Source organism: Phalaenopsis equestris, unplaced genomic scaffold, assembly GCF_001263595.1.
Source record: "Phalaenopsis equestris unplaced genomic scaffold, ASM126359v1 Scaffold000401, whole genome shotgun sequence".
In the NCBI taxonomy this organism is placed as follows: Eukaryota; Viridiplantae; Streptophyta; class Magnoliopsida; order Asparagales; family Orchidaceae; genus Phalaenopsis; species Phalaenopsis equestris.
In genome coordinates, this window is record NW_018164843.1 from 303,084 (window position 1) to 318,061 (window position 14,978).

General features: G+C 32.4%; 1 protein-coding gene across 2 annotated transcripts in view; it reads left to right on the forward strand.

The window, feature by feature from the left end:
• Positions 1-14,978, forward strand: part of LOC110026791 (sodium/hydrogen exchanger 6-like) — a 95,775-nt gene that overhangs the window by 1,551 nt on the left and 79,246 nt on the right. For both annotated transcript variants that reach the window (XM_020727922.1, XM_020727923.1), the window contains exons 2-9: positions 5,534-5,585; positions 5,686-5,745; positions 5,854-5,878; positions 5,973-6,058; positions 6,141-6,252; positions 11,427-11,489; positions 11,606-11,625; positions 11,703-11,800. In XM_020727922.1, the coding sequence (XP_020583581.1) occupies positions 5,534-5,585; positions 5,686-5,745; positions 5,854-5,878; positions 5,973-6,058; positions 6,141-6,252; positions 11,427-11,489; positions 11,606-11,625; positions 11,703-11,800 (516 nt within the window). The remainder of the gene's footprint in view (positions 1-5,533; positions 5,586-5,685; positions 5,746-5,853; positions 5,879-5,972; positions 6,059-6,140; positions 6,253-11,426; positions 11,490-11,605; positions 11,626-11,702; positions 11,801-14,978) is intronic.

Here is a 14,978-nt window from a genome sequence, read left to right on the forward strand (position 1 = left end):
ATTGCATAAATATTGCTTAGTGATCAATTTTTCTATGGAAAGCTTGCAATATTTTAGCCTAGCTCTCTTATAGCTAATGACCTTGGATGAGAAATAGCTTTCATGGTGCCAACTTTTGGATGTGCAAGTCTATGTTAGGCCTAACCGTGCGCCGTTCACTTGTTGAGGTCTTTCTTCTTGGCCAAGTAAGCCGATTTAAGCGTAGTTTATGAAGAATTGAGAACATGCAGTAATTTATTTTCTATTTGGCTTAATGCCTACTTTGGTGCCAGGTCATGCCATTTCAATTGAAGTTTTGTGAGAGCCTTTTACAAAGTTACTTTTTTACCGGAAAGAGAAAGGAATTTTTTAGCTATTTGATAGGCTCTTTAAAGTCTTGTATTTAATAATGATGGAGCTAAAACTAATTCCTTATGCCTTGAGTAAAGTGAGAAAGTAAAAATGATGCCTCCAATGTATATGAGAAGTAAGGAGTTAAAGAACAAGTTGCTTTTCAATAGCTTCATTAAATAGTAGGGAAAAATAAAGTCTATTTCAAGAAGTTTGATTGAGGGGCTTTTACCTTTTTAGGAAGAGCTATAGCAGAAGGGCTGTTGGTGGCTTTGGAACAACCCATTTTATAGTCTCCAAGGTTCTAATTTATTATCCAATCATTTGAAAGTGAGTTATTCTGTGATGATTTTTGATTGATCCGAACCTTCTAAATGACTTTTCACGATACCCTTGTTTGCTAGGACTTGTTGGTAAGGTACTTGCAAATAAGAGAGTAGGTTGCTTGTATGGTCAATTGTCCTCTTTGAACTATTCATAGTTGGTTTGATTCTTATTTATTTTGTATAAATATTTCCTAGTGTAAAGTGACAATCATTCAATATAATTTGGTTGGATATCATATTCACAACTTCATCTATAATTAATCCTTCTTTGAGCATGTAACACCCTAGTCAACCCCTTTAGGTTAAACAAATGTTTAAAAAAGGAGAACGACTTAGTGATACCCAATTTTTACTAACGCTCATCTTGAAGTATACTCATTATGATCAAATGGGTAGATAATTAGTCTTACAAAATTATCATAAAGCAATTTTTTACATTTTAATTTGTAATTAATTCTTTAATATCTAACATAAATAAGGAAACATGTACAAATTATCGTCAAATAAAGTGCAATGCTTGTAAAAATATTTTAAAAATGAAATCATACATATCCTAAAAATTGCTTTAACTTCTCAAAAATTGTTCATTCAAAAATTAAATAAAAGGGTAAATCATCTGGCTAACAGTTTTTATATTTCTCACCCCTCCCTAAAAGCCAATAGTACAATTTTTGAGAAGCTACACATTTAGTGAAATAAACATTGTTAAAGTGTGAGTCAAATGTATATGGAAGAAGTAGCATGCATGCTGATCTGTGATTGACATGAGTAACAACAGTAATAATAAATAAACATCCTTTGATATTCCAATAATAAAAAAAAATGTTTATAAACAATAGGTACAGTAATTGTCATAAGTAAATAGAATTGTTCCTGATGAATCATTTAATTCACTATACCATTCAATGTCATGTGTATTTGTTTTATTTCTATTATCATTCTTATTCTTATGGTTTGTTTGGCGCAACTGCAACTTCTCAGCTTTGCAGCTGCAGCTGCGTTGCCCAGGAAGCTGCTGCGGGGAAGCAACGGCGGGGAAGCTGACTGTCTGTTTGGTGCAGCTGTGTGAAAACAGTTGCGGGGTAGTTTTTTCTGTAAAAATGACCAAACTGCCCCTATTTGTTAAAACTGTAAAAAAATTATTATGTATTTATATGTGGAGGTGTAATATATGTAAAAATTTTAAAAATATTATGTATTAATTATTCATATGAAATAAATTAAAGTTTTATATACGTGTTTATATATATATTTTAAATTCCTATAAAAATATTTAAAAGTATGATATTTTGTGTTTATATATATTTATAGCAGCAATTTAAAAGTTTAATTGATTTACTATAAAAATAATTTTGTTTATTTGTAAACATATATGCTAAAATCTGTTTATGTATATATGTATGTTTAAAAAATTTATGTGTATATGTATGAAAAAATTTTAAATTTAAACATCTTTAAAAACTTGTCTTCATCCTCGAGGGGAGGGGAAAATCGCGTACCGGATAGAATTTTGTAAAAGGGGGCAGCGAGGTAAAAGTGGCGTCAGGAAGCTCCCCCCCCCTGAAACAAACGGCAAAAAAAAAAAAAAAGGCTGCGCGGCACCGCGCAGCATGCCCACCGCCCTCCCAAACGGGCCCTTAGCCTTCTCTGGCTTTGAAATATCACTTTATATTTATATGAACTTTGATACAATTTATTTTATAAGATTTTAATCCAGCCCATGGGCTATAATAATTGTTGATAAATGCTAGTTATCCTAACGCCGTACTTATCAATGATCCTTTAATACTAATTGACCTGTCATGACCTTAATATCGCGAATCACTAATTCAACTATTTTTCTTTCAAGGCTCATCTTATCCCACGAAGCACAAACACGGATATGAGGACACGGGTATGACACGATACGATACAACGACATTGACATAATTGAAAAAATCTTGACACGGCACCCCCTGAACATTTTTTTATATTTATTAATATAAAATATATATTTTTTCATTATTATTTATTAAAGACATCTCAAAACAATGATGACGTCTTAAAACAACGTATGCAAGAATAAAACTTTACTTTATAAATTTAAAATGTATTATGAAACATCATGCTTACAAAAATCAAATTTCAAAATTAGAGATAATATATTTTAAAAGAATTCCTCATAAAATTTTCATCGATTACACCCTGTTAAATAATTAAATTAAAATTTAAATTTTAAAATTAGAATAAGTATAGATTATAACTATTAGCTCATTAAAGAGTAAAAATAATTAAATTATCACTTATAAAACTAGGGTGACTTTGACTCCACCTGGCTTAGATGTATAGAAGCTTTAGCGTAAATGTCGCAAAGTTTGACTTCGGCTTCGATGCGGGTTATTTGGATTGGCTTCATCAAACGAGTTTGTCTCCTACTTAGGTTGCGGCAAAATGCTTACAACTTCCGCTTTAACGGTACAAGTTTGGCTTCGATGAACCAAAGAGAACTCCAACACTCAGCTTTGACGAATATAGGATGGACTCAGATTCGACAAACAAAGAATGACCTACCGATGCCCGGCTTCGATGAATATTCCATGCACCTTCAATGCTCGATTTTGATGAATGATAGATAAAGCTTTGACATGACGAGAGAGGAGAGAACTTTGACATTAAGGTATAATTAGTACTACACGTATATTTTTAATTTTTATTTTCTTGCGTTTCGTTTTTCCCCAAATTGTGTCGAGCCTATGTCTGATGCTGCCTCGGACGTGTCCTGGTCCAAAAAAAAAAAAATCAGACACATTTTGTATTATCAGATAGATGTTAGGATGTATTAGAGCCGTGTCCATGTTTGATATATATCCGACACGGGTACAACACATTTTAAGAAGTGTCAGTGATAACTATTATTTTTTATGTGCAGGTAATCAATATAACTATTTATCGGAACTTATATGATATTTTTTTATCTTCTTTACCTATTATAATTATTTTAATATGTATTTATTATTTAATTTTAATTTACTTTCAAACAATTATTTTATTAATACGCACACGAAATCTAATGTAACCGGTAATAATCAACAATTTGTAGTTAATATTATATTTCTGTGAAATACTATGGATTGAAAATATGCTTAAATCAGATTGGCATTAATTTATGTGATCAACATGAAAGAATTTCTAAAACAATCATATACAAAATAAATTTACTAATAGACAATAACTTGTAATTGTCCTATAGATTATTTTTTTTATCTAGGTTGCTGGATATGTCTCACGATGAAACTCTTCCCTAAGTTTGCCTCAAGCATGCTTCATAACATAAACAACCTAGGAATAACAATTTTCTTAAATATTAGGAAATTCTTAAATCAAATTTAATTAAGGACGAACATGTATTCAGTTGATGTTTTATCTCGAACTGATTTCTTCTCATTCAACCTCATAAGACAAATAAACTAAATTCGCACTCACTTCATCGTAGTTAGGACGAATTTGAAAAATTGTTGCCAAAAATTTTTCTTCCTTACCTCATAAAATCTTCCCAGATCTACAATTCTTCCAGTTGAATCACTTCCTTGGAAAGAAAAGTGGAAATTAAATTCTTACCTTAAAATCTAACTTTCTTTCCTTTTTTCACTCCTCCTTCTTCTCCCTTTCTTCTTTTTTTCTCCTATTTCTTTCAGTGGATACCACTCGAGAACCTCTGTTTTGGCCTTTAGCTTCTCATGAAACATGAGATTACGAGAAAGTAAAACAGGAAAATGAAATGTTTAGTTACTTAACGTATTGATATGTATATATATATATATATATATATATATATATATATAATATCATACGTCATTAGGAAAAATTTATCTTAGCGGCACAAGGACATCCATCCATTGCATGATGCTGAGTGGATTTGGTGTTACAATAGCTAATACAATAACATTGCTGCTGAAACTATTACAGTAACATTAATAAAACTGTAGAAAAATTTACTTAACATTTATAAAGCTTTAAAAAAATTTACTTTGATACAAATTAATTAACTTTTATAGATTTTAAAATTAATATATTTTCAACATATTAAAATGATTGAAATAAGTGCAAAATTTTCTAAAAATAATTTTGATACTTTTTGGGAGGCACATAAAATGATGTACAATTTAAAATCAAATTTAAGTTTACCTTTTTGTTCATTTTGGGTATTACAAAGCAAAGGTAGATCAAAGAAGGTTGGAGAGCTTTTAGAAATAAAGAAAAATTTCGGAGGCCCTATTTATGTTTCATCTGATATATTCTCTTGCATCATAGTTCAGATCTAGGCATTACAACTGTGGCAGATACTTGTTAATGTCATAATGCTTCTGGATGCTATCTTCCCGAGAACTTGTTTAAATGGACTGATGCTGCGTCATTCACACTAAATAGAAACTAAGAGAGTTCAGTATTTCCATGCTGAGTTTTGCTTTCGTATCCAATGTTTTCAACTCTGTTACGCCTTCGTGAAACTGGAGTCCTTGTTGAAAGAAATATAGGTTTCTTTAGGAAGATTTACATCTATACCACAGAATTCCTATGTATTAAATATCTAACACCTAAACTTTGTTGTTTTACATTTATAACTCTTACCTATGCATGAAAATGTGTATTTCACTTTTAAAAAGTTAGTACTAATGGTATTTTTTTAATTTGAAATTAAATATTTTAGTTTTTGAAATGTAAAAATTTAAGTTTAGGTGTTAGATATATAATTATGTAGATATTGTGTTATGTGTGTGAATGTATCTTTTTGATTATTGCTTTGTTTTCAGTGGTGTTTCTTTGATCTGATGTTTACTGGCAATTATATGCTTGTTCATTGGTATTAAGCATATAATTCTTTACCATCTCTTTGACAGGTCTGCTTGTTGGTGGTTTTGCTAACATTTCAAATAGAGAAACAAGTATTAGGTTTGTTTTTTCATTATTTTTCTCATCTATTTATTTTCTAGTAGGCAAAAATGTCTTATAATTAAAAATTGACTTTCTTTGTATTTTTCTTTTTTTACAGAACGTGGTTCAACTTCCACGAAGAATTTTTCTTCCTCTTCTTATTACCTCCTATTATATTATATCCTGGATTTTAATTTTCAATTATATTTCTTTTTTTAATATATTACTGAAAATTTATGTTAACATTAAGGCTGAAACTTTATTGTTTCCCTTGACTTTACCCTAATCAGTCAGGTTTTAGTTTAGCACCTGTAAGTCCTTCAACCTTATATTGCATTTCGAATGTTGATTGGCTGGAGCAGCTTTGAAATTTCACTGGTATATAAATCCAACATTCTTATTCAGAAACCATTCTTTTCAAATTTTGGAGCAATTATCACATTTGCCATACTGGGCACATTCATATCTTCAGTTGTTACCGGTCTTTTAGTGTAAGCATGCTCTTCTCTTTTAACTAAAGGGTAGGTCATCTCTTTTGTAACTCTTCATTGTTTTATTCATTTTGATTTGCAGATACCTTGGCGGATTAGTGTTTCTCATGTATAGTCTACCACTAATTGAATGCATGATGTTTGGTTCTCTCATTTCAGCAACTGATCCTGTGACTGTGTTGTCGATATTTCAGGTATTCAGACACATTTGGTGTTTGCTTAGTTTCTTATCGCTACATGTGTAAATTTTATCATTCATGCTCCTATTCATCTGCTTTTATTTGTGTTAGTAGTAAATGATTTGACAGCTCGTGTAACAAAATGATGAAAACCATGAAATCAGAGATCCTTGTCATCTTAAGAGTTTAGAGTTTCACTTTTTCTTAATGTAAATCTAGGAAAGATGCACGAAAATTATGCACACGAATTCAATATTTGTGCTTCACCAACCATTAATTTAAACAAATATTCGTCTTTTTTGTTGGAAACTTGAAAGTATGAAGAATCTACTCCAAGTAATAATTTAATGATCATCTATGTGCAGTTTGAAACCATTAAAAAACTTCCTTTGCAATTAAGTTTCACATTGCAATAAAAAAACCAGTTGTAAAAATTTTAACTAAAATCGAGTTCATGAGCAAAACTTATTACAGATAATTTTAAACAGAAGGGAACAATAAAAAAATTATAATGTCTAGTCTTTATTTAGTTTCATTATAACATTGATTGAGATATATTTATATAGAATGCTTAGGAGCAATGAACACGATCAAATTTAATTTAAATTTTATTTTAATGTTATTCTTGATTTTTTTGTAATTTTTATGAATTAATTTGGATTTCTTAGCTATTAGTTTAATTTATTATTATTATTATTATTATTTTTCAATAAGTTATAATAATTAGTAAATACATGCAAAAAAAAAAAGTCTTAAAATTAATTATTAAATTCATTATAATTTAATTTCGATCTTTGTTTTCATGATTATATAATCAAATTTGTATTTAAATACTAATCATGCTTAATTATATTAAGAGAAATTTACATACCACACAATTCACATATATTTACATATCTAACACCTATAATTTGATATTTACATTTATAACACTAGCTGCGTATCAAAAGATGTATTTTATATTTTAAAAGTTAATAGTTGTGATATTTTTGATGTGATGTGAAAGGTTTGAGTGCTATAAATCTAAAAATTAAACTTTAGGTGTTAGATATGTAAATACATAGGAATTATGTGGTATGTATGTAAATGCCTCTTATGTTAATTATGACCGGTTAGTTATATTTATAAAATTTTAAGTAGGATAAAATTTTAAGTAGGACTTGACCTTTTTTTTTTTCCTTTTATTGCTTGAAATTTCATGGCGTGTTGCTAACATATCTATATTTCAGTACAAAAAAAAAATAATTTCACTTTTGTAAAGCTTATTTAATACATTAAAAAATTCATCTAGTCATGTAATATTTAGCAGGACAAGGTTATATGTATTTTTAATAGCTGCATATAACCTTTTCCATATGTTCGAACATGCAAGCAACTGAATGACATGCTAAATAAAGGACTTTTGAGCTCTGCTTTTTGGAACATCACCTCCAAATTAGAAATAAAAATTACAAGCTTGAAGTTTTGGCTTTCCTAGCCTGGAATTGCAAGAGAAGGCAGCTTGCGGTTTTAAGCTTGGAGTATGATATGATTTGGCACAAAAGTGAACATGATTTTCCATAGAAATTAGGGCAAAAATATTTTATTTCACGAACACCAAATCAAAGCAATACAACACAAATACATAAAGGATAAACACCTATAATTCAAGTGGTAGTTGATCTCTCCTAATTCCTACAATTCAATAGGTAGGAAATCTATCTCAAATCCTAACCCTAAGACTCCAAGGCTACAGTTCTCATGCATAACCCTAACCCTAAGCTATTAAGTCTTATTTATACCCAACAATAAAAATAGCAATAAAGGACCAATTTGCCCTTAGGCAAATAAAAGACAATTTCCTTTAAGCTGGTGAGTAACAATACTCCCCTCCCAAAATGCCACCTTATTCTCGAGGTGAAAACAAGTGAGGGCGTTCATATCCACCATAGCCATCTCTGTTTCTTCATCACTTGCGTTCACGTCACACACTGTGAGAACTTATAATGTTCAATCTTTGCAACGGTGTTCTGAGACAAACTTCTTATGACACATAAAATATAATCTTTTGGCTCGTTTCTTTGAATCTGTCTCTGTAAGGCGCTTAATGTTGACCCCTGGACGGGCCCCTATATTCTTCTCCTTCGTTGGCTCTCCTAGAAATGACATCATCTGGGTCTTCGGTGTCATGATCATCGAAGTACACATGCTGAGTTTTCCCAAGGTGCTACTTTTGCTAGCCTTTTTTTTTGTTCTTGTCCTCCAACATTTGGGCTTGCTCCATCATATACCTCAACCCCGTGGTCTCAATTATTCGCAGTGCCGTCTGTATGTTTGACTGTAGGCCCTTCATGAAAATCCAATCCCGCTCAGAAATCTCCCCCAGTCATCTCGACAATAATTTAAATCTCTCCCTATATTCATGATAGTTCCCTCCTACGCCAAGACATAGAATTGCTCATATAGGTCTCTTTTTCGAATGACGTAAAAATGCTTTAATAAACACTCATTAAAGCCCTACAATCAAATTGAGTGTTTAGCCTCCCTCCACTAAAACAATGCTAGGGCTTTTCCCTTCAAATATGACTCTGCCGCAATGAGCATTTCCTTCCCATTTAGCCTGTTCACTGCGAAATATCACTCCATTTGGTAAACCCACCCATTCGTATTTTTCCTCTCGGAAATCAACATTTTCAACTTCCTAATTCTAGCATCTCCACCCCAACTTCTTCTCCATTCGTGTTTCCCCCAGGTATCGAGGGTGGTAAAACTCTCTCATTCGCTCATAGCCATATCCCATCCCGACTTCTTTCCTTTCTTTTTTGTACACCTCCATACCCCTTGCATGACTCTTTCTCCATGTTTCGACCCAATAACTTTCAACAGAAATCTCTAATTCGCCCCCATCAGAGTCCTTAGGGGGAGTTCTTGATGGCAGATACTTTTCTCCTTATGTTCCTCACGTTCAATTTCTTTCCCTTTCGATCTGACCACAAAATCTTCGATCAACCTTTGGTTAAGGTTTGTAAATTTAGATGTCGGCGGGGTTTTGGATTGCATCTCAATATACTTGCTTATCATCTCCTTCAAGCTCTCAAATCAGTTTTTAATGGAAGAAAACCCATCGTTTATGGAGGAAAGCCTTCCTTCTATAACGGAGAAGTTTTTCTCCATCCCGGATTTAAGTTGGCTTATCTTTTTCTCTCACTTCTTTCTTAAATCATCTACTTTCTTTGTTGCCATCATTCTTGACAAGTTTTCGATCAGAAAAGACAGAAACACTTGTACATTGAAATGCCGTCGATGATTTCAAGATAGTTTGCATTGCGTCTATATCGCGAGTTAGTTTGATTTGATTTGACTGCACATTAGAATTGGAATAGGAGAAAAATGAGAGTTCCATGTCTCTGTATGCTGCGTAAGATGCAAGTCTTGAGTTTCTGTATGCCGCATCATTGCCTTATCAGTAAGCTCTAATCGTGACTGTATCTCATCGACGGTGTGGGAGGAAGAGAAAGATCGGCGTTTCAATTCTCTGGAAGATGCGATCCCTTCGTTGCTGTCTCTACAGTCTCTAATCGTGATTGTATCGCAAAGGGAAGTTTTAGGTTTCAGTAAGCCGTGATCCCATGCTAGCTCTCTTTGCCGCGATGGAAGGGAAGATAAAAGATTCAGGTTTTTGCCGCAAGCCTGTCGTCGCTTCCCAGGCTCGATTCCGACTTTATCATATAGATGGATGTGGGAGGAGAAAATAGGAGATTCGGGTCTCTACCATGAGCCTAATTGGTAGTTTGGACGTAAAATTATTTTCAACCCTTTCTTCTTCTGGGATCGAAACGCTTTGATATCTCTTTGATGCGATTCGACACTAGAATTGGCACAGTTTTCCACTGAAATTAGGGCAAACATATATTTTGTTTCACAAACACCAAATCAAAGCAATACAACACCGATATAAAAGGGATAAATACCTACTATTCGACATGTACAACATATCTTTCAAACCTTAAACCTAAGACTTCAAAATAACAATTCTGCATAACCCCACCCTAAGCTATTAAGCCCTATTTATACCCAACATAATAATAATAAAAGACCAATTTTCCCTTTGGCTAATGAAAAACAAAATTGCCCTTAGGCCGGTGCGTAACATCAATCTAAGAATTATTTATTGATCCCGCAAGCTGTAGCAATTTCCTTCCATTTTCTTATTGGAGCATCTTTGCTAATACTTTATATATTTTGTCTCAGTGAAATTGTCAAGTAATAACCATGTACTTCTTTCTAAAAGTATAATTACCTTGTATAACATAGAATTCTGTGTTATAAATAAGAGTTTAAGATTATCATTGAAATACACAAAAATTCTGCTCTTTCTCTCTCTGTGTGCATGTGTAAGTTCTGGATGGTACTAGGAAAAGAGGCATTGTTTTGTCAATGATCAAAGCTGGTTTTGTCAGTTCATCTAACTTGTCACCCTCCAATCCAGCTCACTTTTTTATTTTTTTCCCCAACCCTTAGTGCTCTAACCTCTTCGTCTTCTCCCTTTTTCTCTCATTTTCATTGAAATACTTCTATTATTAAACCGAATCTTTGCAACTGAAAACCAATTACGCGATCATTTATGAATTAGTTCAAAATTTTGCTTAATATGCCTTCTTACAACTAAATCAAATTAAAAAAAGAGGAATAAAACGTGGTCAGAACTAAGAATTCAAGAACTCGGGTAACTATTGGCTAATACTTTTCTTGCGTGCATGCCACTTTTTGTTCTCTCCATATTGGCTAGGAGAATTCTAGTGCATCACTTTTTTGCTTGTTTGAGAACAATTCCCACCCATGTCCTTGAGCTGAGTTTGCATCTTCCCATACTGTTTTCTGACAATCTGTTTTGATAGACGTCATGAGCAAGGTTGCTTTGTTTTGACCAAGTAGGCCTTTCTGCTCTTATTTGAGGATATGGTCTGTTCATCATTCATTTGCTTGTTTGGGGATTTTTTTTTTATTTTGCATCGTGAGCCAGTCCTTTACACATGCATTCATTGCATACTAATTTTAGAGAAATAGCAGGTAGTCTAATTTTACTTGCTCTTCTACTGTTTTGTCGGCACATGATTTGGCAAAATGTCTCATCTGGATTGGCTATTAGTGGAAGTATCCGCATGTCTTTAAGTGACATTTTATGCTTTTTTTTTCTTTTTTTACTGCAGGAACTTGGTACTGATATGAACCTCTATGCACTGGTTTTTGGAGAATCTGTTCTAAATGACGCAGTAGGTGTCTCAAATTTGAGTATGTTCACGCCAAATTACATTTTCATTTTGAATTTGAATCTTGTCCATTGATATTTCCTCCCTGGCCGTTCTCCTGTGTTTGTGGCTATTTGTAGATGGCCATTTCCTTGTACAGGTGATTTTCAGCCTTTGGATCTAGTAATTTTTCAACTTTTCACGTGCGCTGTATTTTGAGTTCTACTGGTATTGCAGGACGATGTCGTCAGTAAGGAGCCACGCAACATCCGGGCAAAATTTTATTATGCTTATTATCAGTTTTCTGGAGACATTTGTTGGCTCCATGTCATCAGGTTTGGTTTCTCTGATGGAACCTAAATCATGTTTCATGTTGAAACATCTTATTGTTTGCTTGCTTGCTTGCTTGCTTTACTTTTATCTTCTGTTTATATCTTTTTAAAGATAGGGTACCAGATGTAGCAGTTTCTTTGGCATTTAGGATTTTAGAATTTTTATTATATTCTTTAAATAAGATTATTTTACTTGAGTTATAATTTGATGGGAGCGGCTCTGATTTATATGCCCATTTTCTTCTGGATCATATTGTACATATATATTAATTTTAATTTGAAGTATTTCAAATGCAGAGTGTCTTAAGGTGTTGTTTTAAGCAAATGGATTGCCGGAACATGCATCTGTCAGGCTCAACGGAGTTATGGCAGTTATAAATCCTGTATAAATCCTGCTTCATTATTAGGCAAATAATAATAATAATAATAATAATCAGAAAAAAAAAAAAACAGAACAAAAAGGGAAGTTTGCCTGTAAAATGGAATGTTTGCACACGTGTTTCTAATGCGAAACCGACTTCCTACATCTTCTATCCTTCTAAGATCAAACTTTGAATTGAATTATAATTTTTGTGATTCGACTTACTTCTACGTCCGATATAGAGATCGAATAATGCAATAAGCTTCAAAAGGGGCATGTGAGGGAGTGCATTTCATATGAAATTGAAGATATAGACAAGTACACCAATTTGCTTAGCTGGGAGAAAATCCAGTCATTTGTTGTGAAGAGGAGATTCATGCTGGAAAAGAGATGTTGTTCAAGCTACCCACATCCTTTCTCTATCACGGGTGTCCAAATGAGAGTTATTCCTTGTTATGACTAATAGTTGCTTCACTCGCAAGAATAAAAAATAAATTTACTGTTTCTTTTGGAGATAGTTAAAGAAATTCCCCTTGCAAGCATACAAAAACATTCATAATTTCTTTCTAGGATTACACTCTACTTGTTTTTCGTCCTCTCTTTTTTTTGTTTGATGTTTCTTGTTGTTAGATGCATGAAATTATTAATTTGTTTTTATACTTCATCATGATTTGATGGGTATCAATGAGTATAAAGGTCGAGGGAGATAGCTATCTTTTTAGAAAAAAAATATATGATAATGGATCTTGAGTTAGCCAAACCACTATATCTTAAAAATCAAGTATGAATGTATCTTGAGTTTGGTAGCCAGAAGTCATAAAGTTTAAAACCAAAACTTATCCATGGTAATTTGTAAAATTTATACTCGACAATTGGCAATTACTCACATGGAGTTTGAATTTTAAATATACCTACTTTGTAGTTTTATCTGAACGCTTTTTCGTGGTAACACCTTTTATTAGCTATGAAGGTTAATTAAGACTTCGCTTTACTCTAGTCCATCATCGACAAACTTGTAAAACTTTGCATTATTATTGTATTGCTTATTTATTTATCTATTTTGCATGTTCAGTTTGCTTTGGAAATTCCCACTTATAGCATTTTTATTTTACACTTTTCTTCAAAATCATCGGTAATAGATTTCATTGTATTTTCTACTTTTATGATACTTAATGTCTTATATTTAATACTATTCTTGCTTTCATGAGCTACCAATGTTCTCGTTGAATCTAACACATCAACAGCTGATATTGCAATCTGCAACATTCAGATTCCACTAACTCTTTTCACTTCAAGAAATCCAATATGCCTTTATAAACATTAAGGGTATCTACATTATTAGTGAATGTATATCCTGCAACACTTAGAGAACTTGAAATTAAATTCCTGTCAAATTTGGTACGCATATGACTCAATCTAATAATATGGCTATACAGTAATGCGGCCTTAACTTTATAGCTCAAGAACCTCCAATTTTACACACAGCTCAATTTTTCTTGTAAAAACAACCACCAGTTATGCTCATATGTGAAAACTATACCTAATTTAAAATGTGATTAGAATCAGCTAAGTCTGTTATGCATTGTTCTTCACACTCATTATTTTTAGTCATCAAAGGGGTGACACTAACTTTATAACTAGAATTTTCTATAATAGTACTTGCATCAACCTGTTTATTATTGTTGTGATCGCTATATATACTTTTTGCTCCTTTTTTTTTCAATAAAAATAGTTCTTTATATGTCCTTTATACTTGCAGTAAAGGCAATTGTTCTCTTTAAATTTGTTCGAAGATTTAATTCTCCCATGATTAGATGGGATATGATCTGTCTATATAATACATATAAACCATCAGCTGGTTCAGCGCCCACTTCAGGCTTTAGAAGTCATCTCATTTGAAAGAAGTAAATCATTGACATTTGAAAGAAGTAAATCATTGACATCCTCTATTCCTATTGTATCAAAACCATATATTATGGTATCTCAAAAGTACTTGCAAGTGGGTGGTAAAGAGTATAATGACAAACGATTGATCTTCATAATTAACATTCACACCAATAATTCTCAAATCTTGAATGATGTAATCAAAACTAATTGAATGTAATCTAATAAACAGGCTTTTTGGCATGCGAAGTAAATTTGTGGGAATTATTTTAGTCCTGCACAAAAACTCAAGCTCAAGCCTAAATTTTTAATAATTGTTTCCTTCAAGACCGCTATCAAAATATGTTTTGCTTAATGCACTAAACCATTAAGATAGTCTTCTCCTCCACCTCTATCTAATCTATTTTACTTATGATTATATGTATATTGCTACACCTCATGAGCGATTTTACGAGTCCTTGTTGGACAAGAACACCACACATCTTTTATCATGCTAGATCTCTTTTGTAATTCTTTTATCGTTTATCGTACTTGCTCCTAGGTTAAAACACTCTTCTTCTCTAACAAGTTAGGATGAAAATGAGAGTATAAAGCGTATGATGTCGATAAAATTCTTGATTGAGAAGTTTGATGGTTCAAACTATTTTGGGCTTTAGAAAACAAAGATATACAAAAGACATCTAGCACTACAAATGATAACACTAAAATTTGTGTGATTTATCTTAGATAAGCCTAACACCACGGCCGTGGCCACATAGAGACCGAATGATCACTATGTTTTAAATGGGGTGTATGAAGGATTACGCTTCATGTTAAGTTGGAGATATGGACAATGATTTTGCTTCGCTAAGCTGAGATAAAATATAGTCATCTCCACCTTGAAGAGGAAAGATAGATATGTGAAAAGAGATTAATTGTTTTTATAAGTGACGCTCT